We start from the raw sequence: 24,176 nt of genomic DNA, 5'->3' as shown, positions 1-24,176 counted from the left end.
CAGTCGTCGGTCGAGGGGAAAATGGAATCAGTTTAACCATTTCGTCTAGGCTTTTCCAGGCAACAGCGTTTGCATAAGCCTTGCAGTCCCGTTGAGCCTACTTCAACATCAATTCCAAGGACAAGCCAATCGAATGCCATCCGTCAACACTATCCTGAGGTTGCTGACACTCCGCTCAAGGTTTGAGAGATGCTTGACTATTACCGTAGTCATCAGCAACGGCCAAGCCGCGGAGAAATGGAAACCATGGCGAAACTGTACGTGGGAACGAGTACGGCACAATACGGAAATAAAAACAACCTCTGTATGGAGACCTGTAGCATTGCTGTCAGCAGAAATTGTCGAAGAGTTGACTACTGCCTCGACTTGTACTCAGGTAGCTGCCGCAAACAGGCTCGAGCCCGAGCCCGAGTACGGGATTTGGCGCACCGTGCGGACGGCAAAGGAGTACCCGAGCCGAGATATTTTGTAGGCAGCATGAGAATGGCAGTTGTAGAAATTCTAGATGGAGGCAAATCTGACTAGCAGAGGCAATTGTCTCTGCGTTCTCTTAAGCAGGTAGTCCAAGGAAGCGCTAGCATTTTCAAGCTTTCAAATTGCAGTCTCATGATCCAATGCCATGATTATTGGGAGACTTGAAAGGGGTTCTCCTTCCGACTATACATCCAATAAAACAGTTCAGTTTACGAAGCTCATGACTGGGACCACTCCTCCAATTGGTGGTTGAAGATTCAAGAAAGTAGCACGACCAAGCTTTCCAGAATTATTTAGCCGTTCAATATAGGGACGATCAGTAAGGTTTTTTGCCATCCGGATTGTCCATTCAGACTTCTTGTCGATGTATTCATGTCATGTTATATAATCGAATCAGTAGAGCCACTCTCTTGCATTCGGATTGCCAGTCGGCGTCGTCCAGATGCAAAACATTCCATCCTTTGCATCCTCCAAACGCTCCAAGATGTTGTAGATGCCATGTTTTGCGCACATGGGCGAGCACTTTCGTGAGGAATGGGACGGGACAGTCGTAGAGGTCCAAAATCAGCTTTACCACCGTCATAGTTTCAAATTCCGCCCTGTCCTCATTTGGTGCTGTCCTCGCTTGGAATTACGAGGAGTCAAATGTGTCCTCTGCGGAGATTTGTACACTACCAATCTTGGAAGCGATGAAAACAACCAAAAAACTCTCTTGTATTCATGCCAGCAGGTCGCACAGGCGGTATTACTTTTGTTGACGCCGCAATGCTGCAGTAGTTGTGGGGTCGAGGTTTTGGTGTGGGCGCTTGGCAAGTAGACTGGAGTCGTCTTTCCCTTTTCTTAGAAGGCCACTGTAACATGTGGTAGTGGGATAGGCTTTTACCGGTCACACAGAAATTTTCTACCGCAATGCTTCTAGTCTTGTGGGAGAAAGAGAGGCGAGGATGTTCCACCATCGCATGAGAGATGACGTCAGGCCGGGGGACCGACAGGGAAGCCCGCATCCACATGCAAGTGAGGGGCACAGCGAAAGACAGACAGGTCGTTGGATTGCTTCTTCGTGCTAAATAGCTCCGTGCCTGCCGCCAACATCTGGCCAAGGCATTCATTTATTTCCAATGGGTCCTGCCCTCGCCAGCCCACAAACGGGACGGGCCGCTCCCGCGCACATCAACGCTTCCTCCACGAGTTCGCCACCTATTTTCAGGAACACCCCAATCAATTTCCGCAGCGCAATGCCAATTAGCCGCCAACGCCGGTAAATGCTGGATGCTCAGCAGAGAAGTGCGCGCTTACAGCTTCGCAAACACCGTCGCAACTTGCCCGCTCATGTCAATCAGCGTGCTCTTGTTGCGCACCCACGCCTCGAGTCCACGCCTGCCGTTCTCTACGCCCACGCCGCTCTTCTTCCATCCACCAACGCTCATCTCGGCCGGCGATTCACCCCACGTGTTCATCCAGGTAATACCCGCCTGCAGCTGCTGAATCACCTTGTGTCCAGCGTTGAGGTCCTTGGTGAAAACACCAGCTGCCAGACCCATCTGGGTCTTGTTGGCACGAGCAACGGCCTCGTCGACCGTCTTGTAGGGCAGAATGCTCATGACCGGACCAAAGATTTCCTCTTGCACAATCTTCATGTCGTCGGTGCAGTTGGTGAAGACGGTTGGCTGGACCCAGAAGCCGTCCTTGAGCTCCGCTGGCAAGTTTGCAGGCGCCTCTGCACCTCCGCAGAGTAGCTTGGCCTTGTCGTTCTCAATGCCATGCTTGATGTACGACCGGACCTTTTCGTAGTGCACCTTGCTCACGAGCGGTCCCATGTTGGTGTTCATGTCGAACAGATCGCCCAAGCGCACGTACTGAATCTTCTCGAGAAGACGCTTCTCAAACGCAGGCAGCATGGCCTCGGGGACGAACACACGCGTGCCGTTTGTGCAGACTTGGCCGGTCGAGTAAAAGTTGGCCATCATGGCGCCGTCGACGGCGTTTTCGAGATCGGCGTCCTCGAGGATGACAACTGGAGACTTGCCGCCCAGCTCCATGGTCACGTACTTCATTCCGCCAGCGGCTGAAGCTGCAACCTTGGACCCGGTGCTCACCTGTCCGGTGAAGGACACCTTTGCAATACCCGAGTGTTGCGTAAGGTACGCACCAACGTCGCCGGCACCTTGGACAATGTTGAAGACACCAGGAGGGACACCGGCCTCGGTGTAGATTTTGGCGAGTGTCTCACCATGGAGGGGAGTAAACTCGGAGGGCTTGTACACCATGGTGTTGCCTGCAGCCAAACAAGGCGCAGACTTCCAGAGAGCGCTGCATAGACACATCAGCATTCACGACATGCATTTCACTTGGGATTGTAGACGCTGATGAGTGTAATGACGCACATTTGAATAGGATAGTTCCAAGCACCAATTCCGGCGCAAACACCCAGCGGCTCCTTCTTCGTGTACGCCCACGCATCGTCCCTCAGCTGTATCGTCTCGCCGTTCAATCCACCGCTACCGACCATGTTGGCAAAGTACTCGAGCACATCGGCCCCCGTCACAACGTCGACGCAGCTCGTCTCGCTGTACGCCTTGCCAGTGTCGTGTGTCTCGGCCTTGGCAATCTCATCGTTGCGCTCGCGCAGCAGCTGGACAGCCTTTTGGAGAATACGTGCGCGCTGGGCGGCAGGCGTCGCGGACCAGCCGGGAAAGGCGGCTTGCGCGCTGGCGACGGCTGAGTCGACGTCGGCGTGAGAGGCGGCGTGGACGGTGGCGATGGGCTTGGCGTTGGACGGGTCAATGGACTCGAAGGTCTTGCCGGAGGTTGCGGGTTGGGCTTGGCCGTCCCAGTAGAGCTGGCGAGTGCCGTAGGTTTGCGACATGGCTGCGGTGGTGGTGATGGTATCGATGGTGTTGGCAGGAGAGCGACGATGTCTTGTCGCAAGAAAACGGAGGCGGAGGGCGGCGGATGTCGCAGCAAAAGTGGGCCGCAGAGACGTCAACGGAGGGAGGTCGACTGGAGGTACCTAACGGTGAAGTGTGCGCACGCGCGGGATCGCGATGCCCGTTCAAAAGATTTTACATGGACGCGATGGATCCAGTGACCGTGTTTAGCGGCGCGCTCAATTGACCTTTTTCAGGCAAAGCGACCCGCGATCCCTCCCCACCACCACCCACCACCCACCTCGCGGCTTGGGCTTTGATCCGCCCAGGCCACACCGACACCTCCGTCCACGATCGCCTGTCGTCGACTGATACCGGTGCCATTTTGCCCTGCCATCGGGGCCTGAATGCGTGCCTGTGGGGTAGCCGCACCACTGATGCTGCCAAAGCGTCTCCGAGGGTCATCCTAGAGGGCCCTGCATGTCCTTTCTCCCGAAAATTCTTCAAGAGAGTTTTTGCCCTTCCTTGTTTCTTATTCTTTGTCCTTTCCGCACGCGTCTCCCTGACTACTCTCGTTTCTTCTCCCTGTCCCCATTGATAGTCGTTGTTGCCCCGCCAAAATGTCCACCACTACCAAGCTCCCAGCCCACACCGTCAACGACTACGACTTTGTCATTGCTGGCGGTGGTACCGCAGGCTGCGTCGTTGCTAGCCGCCTCGCCGAATACCTGCCCAACAAGAAGATCCTCCTCATCGAGGCTGGTCCCTCGGACTACCAGGATGACCGCGTGCTCCTCCTCAAGGAATGGCTCAACCTCCTCGGCGGCGAGTTTGACTACGACTATGGCACCACCGAGCAGCCCATGGGCAACTCGCACATCAGACACTCTCGCGCCAAGGTCCTTGGTGGATGCTCTAGCCACAACACCCTGATTTCCTTCCGCACCTTTGACTATGACATGCAAAGATGGCAGGCTCTGGGTTGCAAAGGATGGGACTTCAAGACTATCAACCGCCTTTTGGTAAACACGCCGGGTATACATGTCGACGTCATAGACTAACGTTAGCCAGGACAACCTCCGCAACACCGTGCAGCCCGTCCACGAGCGTCACAGGAACCAGCTTTGCAAGGACTGGATCACTGCTTCTGCCCAGGCCCTGGACATTCCTATTCTCCACGACTTCAACGCCGAGATCAAGCGTACCGGTCATCTGAAGCAGGGCGTTGGTTTCCTTTCTGTCTCCTACAACCCCGACGATGGCCGCCGCAGCAGTGCCTCTGTTGCTTACATTCACCCGATTCTCCGCGGCGAGGAGAAGAAGCCCAACCTGACCATCTTGACCAATGCCTGGGTCAGCAAGATCAACATTGAGGGTGACCGTGCCACTGGCGTCAACGTTACCTTGTCCGACGGCTCCAAGCGTGTCCTCCGCGCCAAGCAAGAGACCATCATCTGCAATGGCGCAGTCGACACTCCCCGCCTGATGTTGCTCTCCGGTCTGGGTCCCAAGGAGCAGCTCCAGAGCCTGGGTATCAACGTCGTTCGCGACATTCCCGGTGTTGGCGAGAACCTGCTCGACCACCCTGAGAGTATCATCATGTGGGAGCTCAACAAGCCCGTTCCCGCCGACCAGACCACCATGGACTCTGACGCGGCCATCTTCCTCCGCCGCGAGGTTCCCAACGCCAACGGTGACGACAAGGATATTTGCGACATCATGTGCCACTGCTACCAGATTCCCTTTGTTTACAACACTGCCCGGTAAGTAATCTGCGTATCCTGACAACGAGTCCCAACTAATGGCTCACAGTCTTGGCTACGACACTCCCATCGACGCCTTTTGCATGACCCCCAACATTCCCCGCCCCCGCTCCCGCGGCCGTCTGTTCCTGACCTCCGCCGACCCCAACGTTAAGCCCGCGCTTGACTTCCGCTACTTCACCGACCCCGAGGGCTACGACGCCGCCACCATTGTTGCCGGTCTCAAGGCTGCCCGCCAGATTGCTGAGCAGGAGCCTTTCAGGTCGTGGATCAAGCGCGAGGTTGCCCCTGGCCCCAAGATCCAGACCGACGAGGAGCTCAGCGAGTACGGCCGTCGCGTGCACCACACCGTCTACCACCCCGCTGGTACCACCAAGATGGGTGACGTTACGAAGGACCCTCTGGCCGTCGTTGACCCCGAGCTCAAGGTCCGTGGCATTAAGGGTCTCCGCATTGCGGACGCTGGTGTCTTCCCCGAGATGGTCACTATCAACCCCATGCTTACGGTGCTGAGCATTGGCGAGCGCTGCGCTGAGCTGGTCGCCCAGGCCGCTGGCTGGCAGGGCATGCAGACCCCCAAGCTCTAAGCGCATTTTTTGTAGATGTTTGGAGCAATCTTTGGATAACGTATTATCAGATTTACGGTTTATGGGGAAACGGCGCATGGTGGAATTTTGCGGGAGCGCATGGCCATATATCCTAGACGCCATTTTGCATAGCATGGAAAAAATTCAGTATTTACGTTAGCCTTACCGTTTCAAAATCGTGGCTTGATGCTTGTAGATTTTGCTTGTTGACGCCTCGTGAGCGGGATGGATCTCCGAACCATCTCCCGAGGTCTTTCAGTCGTCACCTTGAAGTCGTCACTCCACGTGATGACTTCTCTCGTTGTCACCTGCATTTGTTCACCACCTCAAAGCGCAAAGGGACGCCAAATTCGATAGGTTTCTCCAGCTGTCAAATTTCCATCTCTTCACTTTGTCTTTCGTGTCTCCTTTCTCCTTTTCAGCGGTCTCGCCCGGCAACTGCCATCTCCGCATTTGATACCCTACATCCATCATGGCATCAGCAGAAGCATCCGACGCAAAGTGAGACTACGACGAACTTCACCCGACACTGTTTTTGGATCAAGCTGACAGTGAAGCAGGCCAGTCCACATCCTCTTCGTCGGCGCAGGCGCAGTAGGCTGCTTTTACGCATCACGACTCCATCATGTGCGTGCCCAAACTATCCATTTCTCGACGAGTGTCTGACGCCAGCGGAACCAGCCATCGAAAAACATTCACGTCTCCCTAGTTGCGCGCTCAAATTATCCTACTCTCTCACGCTCCGGTATCCAGCTGGAAACGCGCAACTTTGGCAGCTACCACTTTACGCCGCATGCTGTATATGCGTCAATTGACGAAGCTGCTGCCGCCACGCCGCCGTCAGGCTGGTCCTACGTGATTGTAACGACCAAGGCGCTTCCAGATGTGACAGACGACGCGGCGGCAATCGAGCCCGTGGTCGGCGCAGGCAAGACGTGCATCGTGCTGATTCAAAATGGAGTCGGCATCGAAGAAGCGCATCGCACGCGGTTTCCACGCAATCCCATCGTCTCTGCCGTCACGGTCATTTCAGCCGAGCAAATTCGACATGGCGTGGTGCGGCAGAACCGCTGGACGCGCATCAGCATGGGAGCATTCACAGACGGACTAGGCGTAGACGAGTCGAAGGCGGCCCAGCAGCAAGAGAAACAGCAGCTATCGCAGCGCGGCGAGGCGTGCGTGCGCGAACTGGTGCACCTCTTCAACGACCTGGGCGGGCTGCGCGACGCCGAGTTCTACGACGAAGTGGCGCTGCAGCAGGTGCGGTGGCACAAGCTGCTCATCAACGCCGCCTTCAACCCGTCGGCGATTCTCAGCGGCGGCCGCGGCAACGCTGACATGGTGACGGACGCAGAGCTGCGCGCCCACCTGCACGGCATCATGGCCGAGCTGTACGCCGCCGCCCCGCGCGTCCTCGGCCGCCCGTTCCCCGACAAGCTGGCTGGCCCCGACGCCATCTTGAAGAGCACCGAGCGCAACAAGGGCGGCAAGCCGAGCATGCTGCTCGATTGGGAGCGCGGCCAGCCGCTCGAGTTGGAGGTCATCTTGGGGTTGCCCATTCGCATTGCCCGCCAGAGGGGCGTCGAGCTGCCGCGGTTGCAGACGGTGTATGCGTTGTTGAAGAGCGCAGTACGGGAGAGGGATGCTCGATTGAGGGCGGAGAAGGAGAAGGGGAGTCCGAAGTTGTGAGACGCAGCCGTTCTGTGGAAATATGGACAAGAAGGGTAGATTTTCTTCCTCAATCTCGGATGTAGAGCACGATGGATCGCATTACTCGGTATGGAGCTTTTTTCCACTTCCCTTGTCGTTTGTACAACGAGTGAGAAAATGGCCCTCGTCGTACAATTCATCCAATGCCTGGGATATCTCGATGTCCATTATCAACATGGTTTGATAGGCAACAAGACAAAGATGACCTCCTTTGTTTTTCGTTCCGTCCATCAACTACAATACTAACAACTCTAGGCCCAAGTGCCTTCTTATCACGAAAGCACTCTCCTTTCCACAATCTACTATCTTCGAGCTCCCTCAAGTCAACCCGCCGTTCCCGCTCGCAGGCTCGCTTGTCGAGCACATCGCCCCACTTGCCTCACCCCCGGCCGGCTTCAAAAGCCACAACGGTAATGCCCGCAAGGCCAATCGTGCATGATGGCTAACGGTGAGGAAGGTGATAGAGAGCTATTCAACGTGACCAGTGAAGTATGCAAAGGAGATGTAGAGATATTGCTCATGTGCATACTGCAACTTCAAGAAAGGAGATGATGATGCAATCTTGTTTTCAGGTCACTCGCATTTCTTCCTTCTTAACTTAACAACACATCAAAAGAGAACTCTTCATGTCGTCCGCATAAGATAGATATGTAAACGGCAAATGTAGAAGCGAGGTGCAAAAATGCAAAAGATACGGGATGCGAGACTTGAACTCGCGACCTTCAGTGCTCTTCAGATTGCTCTGTTAGACTGACGTGATGACCAACTACACCAACCCCGCTTGTTGATGGGAAAACTCCATCTTAAGATGTATATGAATACCTTACTTGTCCAGTCAACTTCTTCCTACAATTTTCACACCTACGACGTGGATGAATTTTCCAATGAATAAGGAGGAAGAGTGATGGAAGACGAAAGCGTGACTTTGGATTGTGAAAAGGTCGGAAAGACGAATGATTGGCGGGGGAACCGAGGAAAAGAACAATACTAGCCGTCGTCAAAGACACCACAGAAGCGTGGGGACATTCTCCTACACCAAGGAGCTCACACGTCCAGCGATATGTCAGAAAGTTTGGATTTTGGCGTGAATTGTGAAAGACCAGTCAAGGTGGGGGTGAGGTGTTGTCGCGTTGAAGTGAGAGCAGTCCGCTCAACAACTCGCTCGCGTCACTGAAGCCGCATTGCACGCTTCACAACTGCCACTCCTCCTGCCCCAATCCGCTGCCTTAGTCAACCATAATAAGCAAAAGTTGGTTCTACCTGGGAATAGGGGGTATTTAAAGAGATAGAGAGCATCAGCTACTATTGCACCCATCCCAGCAAGGAATGCATCATCAAGACAGCTATGCAGGCGCGCCGAAACGAGACGCGAAACATCGGATGGCTCCACTCAGCCAGCCGCCATGCCCTTCCCTACACACTCATCCACTTCCCCGGCTTGGCTGGCTCAGAGCCTGCTCGAAACTACCAAGCTTCTCCCAAGCACGGAAGGCATCTGGGCGAAGCTTAGTCGAGGGTGACAAACGCTCTGTATGTTTTGCTGCGACATGTGTCTCCGCAAGCTCAAGAAACACCAAGTCGCCGACTGCATCACATTCGACCCTCAACGAACGAATAGCTCGTGATTTGGTTCTTGGCCGAGGATTACAAATGGAGGCAGGACGCGTTGGGGTTGCTGACGCCATAGATCGGACTGCAAGATGACGCACGCACGCTGTCCGCTGGCCGGCTTGATGCGATGCAATGCAAGGCGCTGCGCTGCTGCGTGCGATACATTGCTCTGGCATAGACCCTGTTTGGTATCCATGTGCTGCAGCTGACCGACCGACCGACCGCGTGCGTGGTTATTTGATCTGGCAGTCGGAGGGACGACGAAGTCGATGGAAAGAGAACAACACGAAAATGCCAACATACAAGATCGAAGAGAGTTTCAGCGAGGAAGCAAGTGAATGGAGCATCAGGACAAGATGCAATCAAGAGAACAACCACGGGACCCTCTGGATCTCCACCTTAGTTGTTGTTGTTACACACACCTAAACCGACTACCACATGTAGAAAAGCTGCCGACATGGCGATAAGACTTTCTCATGACCACCACAATTCCGCAGCTCTGCTCGCCATATCCTTCATTTCCCTGCGCAGTCCCGCTATCGCACATGGCCAAACACCTTCCCCCACAACACCATGATTTGCATTGCGCGCACCCGATCCTTTCCGAAGGATACCGCACCAAGCTCCAACAATGGCAGTCTGGGCCAGCGCCGCATCCAGACTTCACATTGTGACGTACTTGCATTTGTATGTACTCGAGACGTGCAATTCCCAATGAACAACCCACGTCCGCAAGCTGTTGGCTTGGAAATAGATGACGGTGTCGATCAGGGTTCTCGCATGGCTCGCTCGGTTCCCGAGCTGAGCAAACCTGGGACTTGATGGTGGATAGGATCAAGGTTGGCGATCGGTGGTGCCGCTCGTTGGTTACCAATCACCTAGCACGAGGGAAGGGAAGACAAGCGGGCCCAGCCGGCCAGCCCAAGCAAAGTCAGTGCCGCCGGGCGCAGCAACGCGGCGGTGCTGTTGGCGTGTGAGTCAGCGGAACTGATGTTATGTTGGCCACTTGGAGCCAAGGTGGACTTGCGACCAACGCAAAAAGGCATAAAAAACTTGGTGTGGAAGGCTGACTCAGCTCCGTTCCTGCATTAGCGTGGCTTCTGCTGGCCATGACATTTTTTCTTTAGGCACCAAATCAATCACGTCAACGACTCCGGATCAGACAAGAGCGCGATCGGCCGAACGTCTGGGCTCGCTGGCTGGGCTGTTGGCGTTGGCGCTGGCTGGCGGACGGCGGACTACGGGCAATTTTGTGAGCTCGTCCGCCGTCTTCTTTTCAGGGTCCGTCTTCGTTTCAACTCGTTCGCAGCGTCCAAACCGTCCTCGCTGCAAGATTCTGCATTTTGTTGACCCTCTTCCAGCCGTGAGGCACTGTCTTCAAACGCCCGGCCTCTCAGAACGCGCTCCGCGTCCGCACCCTCACCACCTTCAACCTTCTTTGCTTTTACCTTTTCCGCGCGAGAGCCTCATCAGTCCTGCCTCGAGTCGCGGCCATAGACTTCAGCCGCCAACCTACCTCTGCAGCCTCACTCGCCCATTGGCCCACGCCTGCCCTCGCGCCTGCGGACGCCTTACTCGGCATCAAACGTTAAAAAATGTCCCCAGCAGCAAAAGCAAAGACGCCCTTGTCGGCCAGTTTGCCTCCACTCATATTCGGCACCGCAACCTTCAACCACCAGTATAACAAAGATCCCTACGCGCTCGACACCGTAGGTCTTGTCCAGTCCGCTCTCGAGCTTGGAATCCGCGCATTCGACACTTCGCCATACTACGGTCCTTCCGAATCCCTGCTGGGCGCTGCTCTCGCGACACCTTTTGTGCGTGCGTCATTTCCGCGCGAGGAATACTTCCTTCTCACCAAGGTTGGTCGCATCGCCTCGGACGAGTTCGACTACAGTCCGGAATGGGTGCGCGCGTCGGTCGCACGAAGCCTCGAGCGGCTGAAGACACCGTACTTGGATGCTGTATACTGCCATGATGTTGAATTCGTGAGCGAGGATGAAGTCTTGGAAGCGATTCGCGAATTGCGCCGGATTCGCGACGAGACGGGAACTGTCAAATACGTGGGCATCTCCGGCTATCCTGTCGACACGATGTGCCGGATCGCGGAGAGAGTCCTGAGCGAGACTGGCGAGCCATTGGACATTGTCCAAAATTATGCCAACTTTACTCTGCAAAATACGACACTGGCAACCCGCGGAATCGAGCGTCTCGTGGAAGCGGGAGTCGACGTCGTTCCGAATGCTAGTCCTCTAGGAATGGGTCTCCTGAGGAGGGAAGGTGTACCAGTTGGCTCCATGGGCGATTTCCACCCAGCAAGCAGGGAGTTGCGCGCCGCCGTGCGCGATGCCTCGGACTTTTGCGACAAGTATGGAGAGAAGCTCGAGGTTCTCGCCATTCGATTTGCGCTCGAGACTTGGCTGCACACGGGTGCGCCTGTAGGATCCCTCGGAGATCCTGCATCCGGCGTGCCGTTGACCAGGGAGACCATTGAGCAGGTTGGCGGCAAGAAGCTGGGAATTAGTGTGATTGGCGTCAGCAAAGCTTCCGAGCTGGAAAAGACAATGATGGTCTGGAGGAGTATCCTCGACGGGTTGGAAGACGGCCAGGGAATTGCCGACCGCGCTGGTCGCTGGCGGCGCGCACACGAGTGGAGTTTGAACAGGAAGCACGCCGTCCAGATTTTGGCCGAAGGTGTGCAGGAGTGTCTTGGTCCTTTTGTCGATTACGCTTGGGAGTCGCCGTCGCCGGGCTTCGTCAATCAAAGGCGAGCAAAAAAGGCGACAATGGAAAAGGAGGCAGAGGCCCCGTGGCCAACACCGGCGGCAAGCCCGGAGCCAGAGGCAGCAGACATGAAGGACTTGCCGCTGCGGTAACGGCTTGATGTGTACATGATAGATACATTGCAGACATGGTGTTGGCGTTGGAAGAGAAACTGGAGTTTCGGCATGGAATTCGCGGATGGGACTCGAGTCAAACAAAGATTTTTGTTTTGTAAAAAGGTGCAGCTATGCAGCTCCAGTCGCGTGAGAGGTGATCACGAGGGCTTCAGTGACGCAACGGCAGCAGCGGAGAGCTTTTGGACGCTGAGTGGGCGAGAGGTTCAAGGCCACCCGGACTGACGTAAAGGAGGACGACAAAGTGCAAGCCGGGATGATGATTGAATGATGATTTGATTGTAGGGCGGCGTTGCGCTGCGACTGGGGACAGACGGGAGACGAAATAATCAAGGCACAAGCACGGGAACAAGGCCGGACCCGGCACAGCGCGCCTTCTGTCGTCGATTGCACAAGACAGACACAAGACGCTTTCAGACCTTTTTTCCATGCGAATTCCGAGCATCCAAACCAACAGAAACAACGAGGCACAGCATCCGCGCTCGCAGTCGCCGTCGCATCGCAGCACAGTTGGAGCCAGCGCACCCGCTCCCGCATCCATCCATCCATCCATCCACTCGCGGTTCAGTCCTCGGCCCGTCCACAACAAGCCTCACTCATCCTCCACCCACCTGCCTCCCCGCCAACCTCACCGTAACTACAACCTACCAACCTACCAACCTTTCGCCAACCCACCGCACGCTGCCCCGTCAATCTTCCCGCTTATCTCGCTCGAGGTTGCTCACGATGCGCCGCGGATGAGCAAACCACCTTCTCGCAGTCCTTGTGACACTCGAGCCATCGACCTGGGTCCCCCGCTTTACACGAGCTATCGAATGTTTACCTGTTGAAACTTGACTCCTTCCCAACCACTCCAACTTTGTAGCTCCTGTCCAGCTACAGCTCGCCATGGGCAACAACTCGAGCAGAGAGGGCCGTCCCACGTCCTCTGCTGGCCACCCGGGCCACCCCAGAGCTGGCGAAGCTCCTCATGGCTCCGCCTCTCACTCTGCTCACGCCTCTGGCGATCGCATCTATTCGTCTCGCTCCGGTCGCGGCAGCGGACCCGACCTCTCTTTTCTAGGCATCGGCCCCGGCTCCAGCAACAGAGACTTGCCCGAAGGATACACGCGCCGCGAAACCAAGGCCGAGCGCGAAGCTAGGAAGCTTGCCAAAGAGCGCGAGTTGAGGGAAAAGGAACGCGAGAGGAGCATGCGGGAAGAGGGCGTTGACGGAGGATATCTAGTCACGTTAGGGACCTACACTGGCACAGAAGATTTTAATAAACAAATCGTCAGGCAACTCATGGTATGTTACCTCATGCACCCGCAATGCGCACGGCTAACCGCAGGCAGATTGAACGTCGGATAGCGCCCTTCTGGAAAGGCCTCAACGATCATGACGACTCATGGGCCGAACATCAACTCGTCGCCGCCGCCCGCGGTTTGCCGATACCTCCTGCAGATCAGATTCCTCCCGAGTTGGAAAACAAACCATCGGCGCAGGCCAGTCCCAAAGCCTCCGACTCGAATCTCAATGGCCTCATGGTCCCCATCACTACTCGTTCTCCCTCTGCCACCTCTGACACTTCAGGACGCCTCTCGCCCGGATATGGTGGGTTTTCGCTCCCATCAAGCTCGCCCGCCGCCAAAACTACATCGTCCAACCCCTTCATCCGGACGCGCGCCAAGACCCTCGCAGCTCTCAGTACAACTTCCAAGAACAATTCCCAGGCCGAAATGACTCCCCAGGAGATCATGTTGCCCAAAGACCCCTTTGTGAACGGCCAACCATTAGAGGCTTTCCTGTACAAGGATGCATCCGAGTGCCCCATTTGTTTCTTATATTATCCACCCTATTTGAACAGGACAAGATGTTGCGACCAACCCATCTGCTCCGAGTGCTTCGTGCAGATCAAACGTCCTGATCCCCACCCGCCTGAGCATCATGACCCAAACGACCCCAATTCCTCGCAGGAGCCGCAGGACGACTGCATGTTGATTTCTGAGCCTGCTGCATGTCCATTTTGTGTACAGCCGGAATTTGGTGTAACCTACGAGCCGCCGCCATTCAGACGGGGGCTGGCTTACCAGGGCCAGCTCGCTCACCCTTCCGCCATGTCTTCTTCGTCTTCGCTTAGCTCCCCAGGTGTCTCTGATGGTGAGGGTACAAGAAAACGTGGAAAATCCCTATCAGCCAACTCTCCAGGCGTCATCACGACCGACATGGTGCGACCAGACTGGGCCAAGAAGCTCAACGACGCTCGCGCGCATGCGCTACGCAGGTCCGCTGCAGCCACTGCGCTACACAATGCTGCCTACGTCATCGGAAATAATTCGTCTGAGAGCAGGGGCTTCGGTCTTGGCAGGAGAAGGAGGACGTTGTTTTCCGGAGATAGTCCCAACAGCAGTGGTCAAGGCACACCGCGGAACGGATCGGGCGATCCGCTGACCCAACTGCTCTCAAATGCCAGCAGCAGGACCGCCGAAAGTCATGAAAATCCTCCTGGGCGTCACAGCTCGCGGAGGACGAGAATGGAAGACCTCGAGGAGCTCATGATGATGGAGGCGATCAGATTGAGTCTGGCGGCGGAAGAGGAGCGGAAAAAGAAGGAGGAAAAGGAGGCGGCCAAGCAAGCCAAGAAGGAAGAGAAGAAAAAGGCCAAGGAAGAAAAGAAGATGACCAAGAATTCGCGCAAGTCTGGTTTCTTCCCTGTCGATGTGCCCGAGGACGAGTCGTCACAAGCAGGACCGTCCAGTCAGAATGACTTCAAGGGCAAGGCCATTGACAGGTCTGGTGCCGGTTTCAATCCCCTCAGCGAACCAACTTCAACCCTCCACACCGTCGGATCTTCCTCAGCGCGTTCCGATCCGCAGCGCCACCTCGAGGAAAGTCGCGCCCGCATCCACTCTTCCCAGTCCTCCAACGCTCCAGAAGTTACAACTCCTCCTTCACCACAAGACTCTCAAAATACGGCATCGCATCGGACGGTGCTCCGTCAGCTTTCCAACGCTTCCTCCTCTGCGTCCTCGCTTGCGGAATCCGAGTCGGAACGGGACTCTTTTCGCAATAATGGTGCCCCCGGTCTTGGATCAGGATCCTCTTTTGAGCCTTCACCCAACACCTCAGGCCTCAGCCTAGGAACTGGCACCAACAGCCCAAATGACCCAACCTTCGCTTCGGAAACACCGCCCGGCGGAGGTGCGGGCACGGAGCCTATGTTCAACTTTCGCAGCTTGGCAGCAGTGATTGGTAATGAAGAGGAGCGAGCCAAGAGCGAGGGAAGCAGGAGGAATGAGAACACCGAGCACATTGAAGATGTGGGTTCTTTGCCCCCGGCGGCTGAGGAGGCTGCGCCGGCTTCACCTACAGAGCCAATGCAGCAGACGATCGAGGACGATTCGCCCAAGTCTCTTCACACTGTCCCTGACGTTGCCGAAAGCAGCGCGACTCGGGATACTTCTTCAGAAAAGGAGGGATTCAGCACCCCAGACACTCAGCAGGAGGAGCCTGTCACTCCAGTCAGTACGATACCTCCCGTCATTACGACAACTCCGGCCAGTCCGCCGGAAAACATCAGCATGGCTGCAAAGACCGACGCCTTGGAGGCAGACGGCGGACTGCCTCAAAAGGGCTGCAGCGACGTACGAGTAGATGAGCACTCACAGGAAGGAAGGGAGGCTACACAGTAAGGAGAAGTAGTCATCATAGCATAGTCATCAGTTCAATGTGACACGGTTCGGGATTGGCCCTCTTTTTCTGCTGTTTTGTTTTGCACGGCTCTGGCGGAACGGGAATGGAAGGATTGTTGTTGCTTTATCGGCTCATTCATCATTGATGGTCATCATTCTATGCTCTTTACATATATCTTCTCTAGTCCTATTTTCTCCTCCGCTCTCGTTGGTGGTGGCGGCGGTGTCTTTACAATTGTCAATTTTTTTTTGTTGCCCTCCATCGATTCCATTGCTATGCGACATCCATGGCCATTGTGCACATTCATCTACCTGCGGAGACCATTGTCATTTTTCTTGATGAGCAAGTTGCGTTGCCGCTGCTCCATCTATCTCGAATGAATTGATTTCGATCTGATGCATCTTGGTCCGTCTGACTTGCCATCTTTTCTCCGCTATTGGATCTCCTGGTTCAACTTCTATGCTTGATTGCATCTCATTTGAACCCGACTTCACATCGGTCCAATTCAAATATCGCATTGATCACTACCTATACAAATTTGAGCCTGCCCTGGCTGTGTTGAGACTGGCACGTTGATTTCCATCGATTCACAACTCCCACGTACGTTCCTTTTGCATCAAATGAGCTTTGTCGGTACACATACGGTCTCTTCCCATCTCCCCTTCGCTCACTTAGTCCCGCTAAGATCGTTCAAATGTCAAGTCGTCCCATCGTTACCTCCCGTTTAATCGCATGCGCGCACATCTTTCGACCGTCGCCTTTACCACATTCCACGACAGGATGCTACTCCTCAATTCTGCCGATACGAGTCTTACAACTCCTCTCTCTTGTCACATCAATGCGAAAGTTGCTTTGTCGTCTTTTGACGCCTCCCTCGATGCGACTGCGATTGCAAATTCGCAACTGCGCCCCCTGTTTTTCGAACCATTGCAGCTTCCACCTGAGTGAAGCGGGGATGGAAAGGGAGAGAGAGGTGGAACCTGAGAAAAGATGCAAGTAGTTTAGGAGTCGCGCAAAAGTAGAAAATTCAAGCATGTCTACATTGGAGCAAACATGAGAAGATTGGGTGACTTGTTGTGAGTCCCTGACCTTCTGGTCTTGATGATTCAGTGGCTTCGCCAATGTGGCTTGTCTTCCAGATCAAGTTTGGGTTTGGAATGATGTGTATGGTGTATGTCTGAAGTCTCGTTGTGCGCGTATGCGGTAGTTCGCTGCATAGTGTCAATGTCGTTTGCTAATCCACGTCTTTCGTCTTTGTCTTCGTTGTCGTTGTTGTCATGGCCGTGGTGTTCTTTGTTGATGCAACGCACGTCTTAGCAAACAATCAGACGTGCAGTCAATCAACATCGACTTTGCAATTTGATTCAGACCTCACTTTGTCTTTGAGGTTATTGTTTTGCCGCTGTTTCAGCTGAATGGAACCAGACCGTTGGATAAGCTGGACAAACAAACAGCCAACCAGCCAGACAGATGACAGCAAGTCGACCTCAAGCTGGCAGGCGACCGAGTGCCAGCAAGACCGCATAGCGACAGCAAAGCCTTGCAAAGATGCGATGGCAGACTTTGGGACAACAAAACACCTTGATCGTGCTTATTCGACGCAGTATAAGAACTGCGCATGATGCTCGAATGTTCTTCCGTCCATAAGTAGCATCAATCCATCGCCTTGGGCACTCTTCCAATTACGTCTGCGAACATTTTCAATACGCTCGTCCCATCACGCATCCCAAACCCAATAACTCAGCCACAACAAGCCCTCAGCAAATCGCGAGTAACCCACCATGAACGGCAACCCCAACGACTCGTCCTCTCCGGCTCCCCCAACGGGCAGAAGCCGCCGCAACCGCCGGGTGCGCTCGCCAGACGCTGGAGCCCAGACATCCAACGGCGCTGCACCTGGCTCTACCAACTCTCGTCCCTCTTTTCAACCGATTGCTCCGCGCGGTAGCCAGGGACAGGGCCAGGGCCAGGGCCAGGGAACGCAAGCTCGCACGGGCAGCGGTCTGCACCAGACCATCCACAACCACTACCACTACAGCCCGTACGAAGGCACGAACGGTAGTGTCAACGGCTATGACAGCAGCAACGGCCGTGGCAACGAAGACACACGCAACGGTCAAGGCGGCGTCGGTGTCGGCGTCGGTGTCGGCGTCGGCAACGGCGGTCCTGGGTCCGCAGTAGGAGGAGGAGGAAGAGTCGGCAGCGGCGAGGGTCCCCTGATGGGCGCAAGAGGTGGCGAGTGGGAATTTGCGTATCCTCCTCAGGGGCGAGGCCATGGTGAGATTCAGAACCAGAACACGAGCTCGAGCCAGGGGTACGACTTTCCAGCTGCCAACACTCACGGGTACTGGCCAGGTCCGGGACAACGACCGCCACCGTGGTTCCCGCCGCCGGGTCATTCGTTGATCTATCCACCGCAAAATGGTGGTGGTGGGGGTGGCGCTCCGAGTGGTTTCTACATGGGAATGAGTTGGGGAAGATCGCCGTATGGGGCTTGACTGGCAACTGAGAAGGTGTCTGGTGATGAAAGCGGCCCACGGCGTGGAGGAAAGAGGGAGAGTATGTCAAGTACTTGGACGTGGTGTAGGACTTGAATTCAATCTTGTCCCCCAGTGTGGATGACCTGCAACGTGAGATGTGCTCGCGCAGGCAGGCCCTGGGCGGGCTGGCTTTTGAAGAAACGCAGATGATCTGCACGGGAAGTCTTGACTTGCTTGAAAATTACTTTTTAGATCGTGGGGGTATTGATACAATACTCAAGCCTTCTTGCTGTACATGAAGAGACAAAAGTACATGCGCACGCTCTCGTAACATCGACGGACGCGTAAAACGACGGCTCCTCAAAATCAAGCCTTCTTCGGACTCCTGAAGCGTCTCGAAAGGCTGGCTGGTTCGCTTGAATGGAAGTGAAAACAAGCAATCATACCACTTCGTGCATCTCTATACTCTTCTTCGACGTCGATGAGGGTTGTCGACTAGGATCACCAGGTTCGCTGCACAGATGTCTGCTGCCGGCCAGGGATCCTCTTCGTGTCGACCGCATGTCAATCGTGGTTGTGATCTTCACACCATCCGACAGGTTGGGGTACAAGGGCTTGAGGCTGCACTGGTCTTCTTCGCTTTTGAACAACTTCGGTCCGGTGGCGCGAGCTGCTGTGCCCCAGAGGCGCGGACGGCTTGAACTTTCTTCGCTGGGAAGTTGCCCTACAATCGTATTTCCTTGGGAATTTGAAGGTGACGAGGATGACGCGTATCGTCTGATGGGTCCGAGGACAAGAGAGAGAAGTGGGTGGAGTGTGATGAGGCAGCCGCAGATGATGACGGTGTTTAGTTCGACTGCCGACCAGAGCGCAGGAAGCGGATTGTAGAGTGTCTTGTCGGATACGAGGAAGAGTTTGTGAAGGTAATACAGCCGTATGACAGAGGTGATGAGTCCACTGTTGCTGTTAGATGGCGCATGGAGAAGCGAATGGGTCGAACTCACAATCCGCCAATTGCAAATGTCACTGCAAGACTGATTTTCTTCTTTCTCTCGAGATTCATGTTGAATATTATGGGAAGCGGAGTGATGATGATGAGAATGTCGCTCAGTATTGACATGCCTGCGTGCATGTACCTGTCAAACGTCGTTAGTCATGGGCAAGACATGGGGTTGATTCAACTTACCAGATTGCCATGTAGTTAATACATGTCCCCGATATCGATTGATTCCAAAACTTGTGGATGGGATTGCAAGCAAAAATCCCTCCAAAGAGACAGACTGTGCAACAAGTGATGATGAAGATGATGGTGAACCAGGAGGCAAATCTTGTTCTGAAGTCGACAAATATTCGCAAGAATTGTATCAGAATCGACACCTTGGCAAAGGCAACTCCCAGGAGGTACACCCAAGTGGATGCCCAGAACCAAACTTGCAGTGTGACAAGTGTATCTGGCTCAAGGGTCCCTATTGGCTTGCCCATTCCATACTTGAGCTCTGCTGCGCGTAAGTTTTGAGGTGATAACTCTTGAAAACAAGCGTTAGATAAACTTACGGTAGAGATAGATGGGACATAGCGCAATGGAAAAAACGTCGGCAATAACAATCACCGCATCGTCCCACCCTGGATGACGGCTGATCTTGAAGCGGGTATAGATGCGAAGTCCAACAAAGCCCGTGGCTATACCTGACGATACAAGACAAGCTACTGTTGCTTCTCTGCCGGTAACCATGGCGGCCGTGTGAGGCAGGAGAGGGGACCTGCTGTAGAGAAACTGTGCCCTCCGCTGCGATCAAGGTATCCTGTGTTTTTGGACGCGAGACCGCAACAACAATCTGGTACGCTTTGCCTATCTTGGGAAAGTTCGTGTCGCTGCGGAAGTCTCGGCCATGAAGTCGTTCCTCGACAGTCCTGGTTCTGAGAGATGGAGTGGCGACAAATTCCCGCAATGAGCTAGCGATCGTCGAGAGTAGGTGAGAGTTTGCGAATGCGCACTGTGCCACTGACAGCGTGGTGTTGGAAAGACGGACTTGAGGTCGAATGCGCCCACAAAGTATAAGGACCAGAATAAGATATACACAAAGCATGGATCTGGACCTTGAGCGAGTCCGTCGCGCGTAGTTGATTTCCCTGTTACGGGGACTATCCTTGACAATGACGGCTCAAGCTGCCCCTTTGCTGCAATTGTCGACTATGTGCATATCCAACACGTAAATCAAAGTTGATGCGAATTGTTTTCTTCATTCACTACGTTCCATGGTCGTGATCGAAACAGAACTGACGAGGGAACAGGTTCGATGGTGAATAATTAGAGCGGTCGACCAGGTCAACTCTGAAATCTCATGACCTCTTGATAGTCTGACCCTGGCAACGCGGGCCAAACAACTTTGAAATTCGGTTCCTATCTCCCTGCGAATTGAGCTGGGAGATCCTAGTTCCAGATCGGGCCGCCGGAGCATCAAATTCCTCGAACGCCCACGCTCAAGGCTCAATGAGCTTGGCCAAGCCGCGGGAGCTCATCCGCTCACAACCATTTGAAGTGGGGTAGGTGTCTTTGGTACTCGGCGCAACCTCCGCAACGCCATTTTGCCTAGCGCCTCGCCAAAGTGACTGCATTTGGTTACGAGCTCACGAAAAGCAGCTTTTGGTTCAGCTGCTCGAGCTGGCTTGCAGCATGCACGCCATAACAGCTTGCTTTCGTTCATGGATTAGCGTCACTAGTTGCGTGACTTCCTCGGTGATGGAAAGCCACGATACCGAATCCTTCTACATCATTCGAGTCTTTGGTCGTGATTTGCGTCCTGGGGACCACTGCAGGTCGCCGACGTCGACATCGCCTCGGTTCGCCTCGTCACCCGGTATCCGGAAGTGTGGTCCTAGCCTCGCAGCCAGACCATTGATGTTATTCGTCGAGGCAAATGTTTAACACGAGAGCCATTCGATCAAAAGCTCCCTACTTCTGAGACTTGCTCCAGCTGGAACTCGAAGGTACTTCGTAAACCTTGAAAACTGTCCGATGTTCCCTGCCATGTCGTTTGAGATGTCGATCTTAAAGTTGCTAGGGAAGCCGCGGTAAAGATTCAGGGATCCTCGGAAGCTTTGGGTAGTTGCCGGCTAGGCGTGGATCACACCATGAGCCTCGAAGTTGAATCCATGCGGGTGGACTGGATTGGCGGTGATGTGAAGCGGGAAACCGTTTCTGGGCTTGATCAGATCGTACGTATCGAGCGCGTGCCTGGCGCTGGTTGGGATGCGATCTCAATACAGAGTCAGGTCGTCTGGCGTCGCAGTCTCCATTCTGGACGGTGATGGTAATGGAAAGGATAACTTCGCCCATGTTTTCAGCGACATTGGACGGTCCAACGAAATGGAAGTGATGCCCGCACCTCCATTCCCGCTTTCGTCTTGGTACCCTGCAAGAACGTGTGTCTTGTGTTTGTTTTGTTCGATGTCGCGGGAAACAAAAGGTTTGATGCTCTTCCCATCTCTTGAGGAACTTCCGTTTCAAGCGGTCGGCTCAGTAACCCACTTTACCAGTCTCGAACGGCTTCTTGCGCGACTCCTTCAGCGAAACCAAGAACCACTTTGGGTTGTCCTCGACCACGGGATCCATCTTGGCAAAGATGCACGCCAGCGCGAGGGGAGAGTGCATCAAGACGCCGTCAAAGACTTCGAGGTCCAGGAAGGGAAAGCCAGTGTTGGAAGTGTAGCAGCCGTCGTAAATCTTCTTGCAGCCAAAGACGCGCCAAAACTTGCGGTAAAACATGGCATTTTTGCGCCAGTTTGTCGACTTGCGATAGCTGTCACATGCCACGCCCCATTTGTCGACAACGGCACGGCCTACTTGCGTTTGAGCAAAGATACGGTCAGCCAGGACACGCTCGTTGGCCTCGATGATGGATGCGAATTGCTTGTTGACTTGGCGTAGCGTGATGACGGCGTCTCCGGCAAAGGACATCCAACGGAGATGGAGCTCAACGGGTAGGTCGAGGAGGGAAGGCTTCCGTTGCTTGGGCGTGACGCCGTCGTCTTCCATGGTGGCGGGCGAGGATCATAGGTGAGATGTCTGGGCTTCGCCCGTGAGATGCGAAAGTCGCAGCCTTGTTGTCTTCATATCAGGGCTTCGGAAGCCGAAAGGACCTCAATGCCTGCCCCCGTTGTCGGTCTTTCTCGGCTGCGCTCACCATCACGTGCATGACGTCAGGTGTTTAAAAGGAAGATGCACCGCTGCCCTCCATTGGAGAGGAATTGTTCCGCTGTTGCTTAGAAATGCTCTACTGCAGCATCTCGAGATTCACATGGTTTGCAATGACCTGGATACAGAAACAAAAAGTTAACTTGATGCCTCTTGGAATTTCAACCCGATGTCGGTCTCCCTCCACCTTCCTATTTCGTTCGCTCATCAGGCCAAACACCAGGAGGCAGGTTCCCCATCATTGATTGGCTATTCAGCCAGAACGACAGACCAGAGTCTTAAAATAAAACAGAGAGTCGTTGCCGAAGCGAAGAAAAACCCCTGGTTCTTTGACGAGAACTTGTGCTACGAACAACAAGCTACCCACATCATCAGTCGACAGAGCGCCAACCTCTGTTGCATTGCGTATCTCCTGGAATTAAAAGCCAGCCTTATTGCGCCACTACTGTCTCTGCCACGTTCGTTGACAAAAGTAAAAACAATCAGCGCCGCGCCAAACACGTCACCACCTAAGAAGCAAGCTCATAACTGTGGCTTGCATATCAAAGTCTACACATGACATATTTTCTGGCTGCTCACGTCTAATGATGATATCCTTTCTCACACGAGCTGTCTACAAGTTTCTCCAGGACGCCCCGAGAGATATTCCGGTATGTGTTGGATGCAGGTTCATTTTCAAAATTCTCCAAATGGATTGTGTTTTGATTGTTTCTCGTAATTCGTCAATCACATTCTACTCGTACGCAGCCCGCTGTATTTCACACTTCTACCCCGACCGATGCCTTTTCTTAGGCCTTGCAGACCAGGCCGATAGACGAGTCGTACTCGCAGTTGCCGCTGCAGCACTGGCTCAGCTGAGTGCAGGAGCCGCCGTTGGCAGTGCACCTCTTCTCAAGCAGCTCTGCGGGGATGGCGACGGCCTCCCTCTTCTTCGAGGCCGAGTCGTCCCAGCATTCACCAACATCTTCGCCTTCGGGAAGGGCGCAAATCCTGCTGCTGCATCCAGCGTTGCCGCCGTAGCAAGTGCCTAAAGGTCGAATCAGTACTCTTGCTCTTTGATTACCAGGTCTTTCAAGTCACTCACCGTCCTTGCACGTGGTTTGGACACCCTGGCCAATGGTGCAGATGGTTCCGGGGGGAAGACCATCGCGGGCAGCGAGCGACCTCTTCTTGGTCGCAGTCTCACAGCTGCCGACTTGAGATCCACTGGGGACGGCGCAAATGCGGCTGCTGCAGCCCTCGTTGACGGCATAACAAGTTCCGTCCTTGCAAGTGGTCTCCGTGTCGTCGCCAATGGTGCAAGTCGTGCCATCCGGAAGGCCGTCGCGGGCAAGAAGAGATCTCTTGGTCTCAGTCTGGCAGGTGCCAACCTCAGATCCGCTTGGAACGGCACAGATCCGGCTGCTGCAGCCCTCATTTACCGCGTAGCAGGTACCGTCGACACACTTGGTCTGGGTGTCGCTACCGATCGTGCAGGTGGTGCCATCGGGAAGACCGTCACGGGCAAAGAGCGACCTCTTGGTCTCGGTCTGACAAGTGCCAACTTCGGATCCGCTGGGAACTGCGCAGATGCGGCTGCTGCAGCCCTCGTTCACTGCGTAGCAAGTGCCTGTTCGCCAGCCAAATCAGTATCCTCGTTCGCTCGCCAAGGCGGAGGTCTCGGTACTCACCGTCAACACACTTTGTTGTCGTGGTGCTGCTAATGGTGCAAGTGGTGCCATCCGGAAGACCGTCCGGGATGGGAGAAGCGATGGCCAGAGCGGCGAAGAGGGACAGAGCGGCGACCTTGTACTGCATTTTTGCTGTGGAGAGAAGAAGACTGGAAAGAAACTTTGAGGTATGTGATTGATGTCTTTGCGGGATGCCGGAGGATGAGATGATGTTCTGCTGGACGAGCAGTTCACAGAGGTTCTTTATACA

The 24,176-nt window shown here is 54.5% G+C and overlaps 9 protein-coding genes and 1 non-coding gene across 10 annotated transcripts; 5 read left to right on the top strand and 5 right to left on the bottom strand.

Moving 5' to 3' along the window:
* Nucleotides 1-1,766: 1,766 nt before the first annotated feature.
* On the bottom strand, nucleotides 1,767-3,340 carry BKA78DRAFT_244974 (aldehyde dehydrogenase domain-containing protein; the record flags this gene model as incomplete). Its single annotated transcript, XM_066884084.1, has 2 exons — nucleotides 1,767-2,784; nucleotides 2,859-3,340. The coding sequence occupies 2 exons, from the start codon at nucleotides 3,338-3,340 to the stop codon at nucleotides 1,767-1,769; spliced, it is 1,500 nt and encodes a 499-aa protein (XP_066749705.1).
* A 621-nt stretch (nucleotides 3,341-3,961) lies between these two features.
* BKA78DRAFT_244924 (uncharacterized protein) lies at nucleotides 3,962-5,691 on the top strand (the record flags this gene model as incomplete). The annotated part of the gene is made up of 3 exons (XM_066884079.1): nucleotides 3,962-4,363; nucleotides 4,413-5,104; nucleotides 5,154-5,691. 3 exons carry the CDS (start codon nucleotides 3,962-3,964, stop codon nucleotides 5,689-5,691), a joined length of 1,632 nt encoding a protein of 543 aa, XP_066749704.1.
* Nucleotides 5,692-5,978: 287 nt separating this feature from the next.
* Nucleotides 5,979-7,622, top strand: BKA78DRAFT_303270 (2-dehydropantoate 2-reductase). Its single transcript, XM_066887523.1, has 3 exons — nucleotides 5,979-6,192; nucleotides 6,252-6,318; nucleotides 6,373-7,622. The coding sequence occupies exons 1-3, from the start codon at nucleotides 6,164-6,166 to the stop codon at nucleotides 7,378-7,380; spliced, it is 1,104 nt and encodes a 367-aa protein (XP_066749703.1). The 5' UTR covers nucleotides 5,979-6,163; the 3' UTR covers nucleotides 7,381-7,622.
* Nucleotides 7,623-8,093: 471 nt separating this feature from the next.
* Nucleotides 8,094-8,182, bottom strand: BKA78DRAFT_t11. The gene has a single exon. It is a non-coding gene; the product is annotated as a tRNA-Val (tRNA).
* A 2,024-nt stretch (nucleotides 8,183-10,206) lies between these two features.
* Nucleotides 10,207-11,954, top strand: BKA78DRAFT_17749 (Aldo/keto reductase family-domain-containing protein). The gene has a single exon (XM_066883362.1). It carries the CDS (start codon nucleotides 10,608-10,610, stop codon nucleotides 11,886-11,888), a length of 1,281 nt encoding a protein of 426 aa, XP_066749702.1. The 5' UTR covers nucleotides 10,207-10,607; the 3' UTR covers nucleotides 11,889-11,954.
* An 843-nt stretch (nucleotides 11,955-12,797) lies between these two features.
* Nucleotides 12,798-15,580, top strand: BKA78DRAFT_348998 (uncharacterized protein; the record flags this gene model as incomplete). Its single annotated transcript, XM_066890732.1, has 2 exons — nucleotides 12,798-13,196; nucleotides 13,244-15,580. The coding sequence occupies 2 exons, from the start codon at nucleotides 12,798-12,800 to the stop codon at nucleotides 15,578-15,580; spliced, it is 2,736 nt and encodes a 911-aa protein (XP_066749701.1).
* A 1,391-nt stretch (nucleotides 15,581-16,971) lies between these two features.
* BKA78DRAFT_17686 (uncharacterized protein) lies at nucleotides 16,972-18,290 on the top strand. The gene has a single exon (XM_066883349.1). It carries the CDS (start codon nucleotides 17,363-17,365, stop codon nucleotides 18,077-18,079), a length of 717 nt encoding a protein of 238 aa, XP_066749700.1. The 5' UTR covers nucleotides 16,972-17,362; the 3' UTR covers nucleotides 18,080-18,290.
* Nucleotides 18,291-18,501: 211 nt separating this feature from the next.
* BKA78DRAFT_340210 (uncharacterized protein) lies at nucleotides 18,502-19,793 on the bottom strand (the record flags this gene model as incomplete). Its single annotated transcript, XM_066890313.1, has 4 exons — nucleotides 18,502-19,024; nucleotides 19,066-19,197; nucleotides 19,248-19,587; nucleotides 19,616-19,793. 4 exons carry the CDS (start codon nucleotides 19,791-19,793, stop codon nucleotides 18,502-18,504), a joined length of 1,173 nt encoding a protein of 390 aa, XP_066749699.1.
* Nucleotides 19,794-21,578: 1,785 nt separating this feature from the next.
* On the bottom strand, nucleotides 21,579-22,173 carry BKA78DRAFT_359513 (uncharacterized protein; the record flags this gene model as incomplete). Its single annotated transcript, XM_066892381.1, has 1 exon — nucleotides 21,579-22,173. Exon 1 carries the CDS (start codon nucleotides 22,095-22,097, stop codon nucleotides 21,579-21,581), a length of 519 nt encoding a protein of 172 aa, XP_066749698.1. The 5' UTR covers nucleotides 22,098-22,173.
* Nucleotides 22,174-23,044: 871 nt separating this feature from the next.
* On the bottom strand, nucleotides 23,045-24,053 carry BKA78DRAFT_348994 (uncharacterized protein; the record flags this gene model as incomplete). Its single annotated transcript, XM_066890731.1, has 3 exons — nucleotides 23,045-23,283; nucleotides 23,341-23,865; nucleotides 23,927-24,053. The coding sequence occupies 3 exons, from the start codon at nucleotides 24,051-24,053 to the stop codon at nucleotides 23,045-23,047; spliced, it is 891 nt and encodes a 296-aa protein (XP_066749697.1).
* Nucleotides 24,054-24,176: the final 123 nt, after the last annotated feature.

The sequence above is a fragment of the Phyllosticta capitalensis genome (genome assembly GCF_038381095.1).
Source record: "Phyllosticta capitalensis strain CBS 128856 chromosome Unknown BKA78scaffold_1, whole genome shotgun sequence".
Classification (NCBI taxonomy): Eukaryota; Fungi; Ascomycota; class Dothideomycetes; order Botryosphaeriales; family Phyllostictaceae; genus Phyllosticta; species Phyllosticta capitalensis.
Note: the sequence above shows the minus strand (reverse complement) of the source record. Positions and strands in the feature narration are given on the sequence as shown.

Excerpts from the sequence above, each read along its gene's own strand:
- BKA78DRAFT_303270 (XM_066887523.1), top strand. The coding sequence starts at position 6,164 with ATGGCATCAGCAGAAGCATCCGACGCAAA. Across the intron at positions 6,193-6,251 it reads GCAGAAGCATCCGACGCAAA|GCCAGTCCACATCCTCTTCG; the intron begins GTGAGACTACGA and ends ACAGTGAAGCAG. Across the intron at positions 6,319-6,372 it reads ACGCATCACGACTCCATCAT|CCATCGAAAAACATTCACGT; the intron begins GTGCGTGCCCAA and ends CAGCGGAACCAG.
- BKA78DRAFT_17686 (XM_066883349.1), top strand. The coding sequence starts at position 17,363 with ATGAACGGCAACCCCAACGACTCGTCCTCTCCGGCTCCCCCAACGGGC.
- BKA78DRAFT_17749 (XM_066883362.1), top strand. The coding sequence starts at position 10,608 with ATGTCCCCAGCAGCAAAAGCAAAGACGCCCTTGTCGGCCAGTTTGCCT.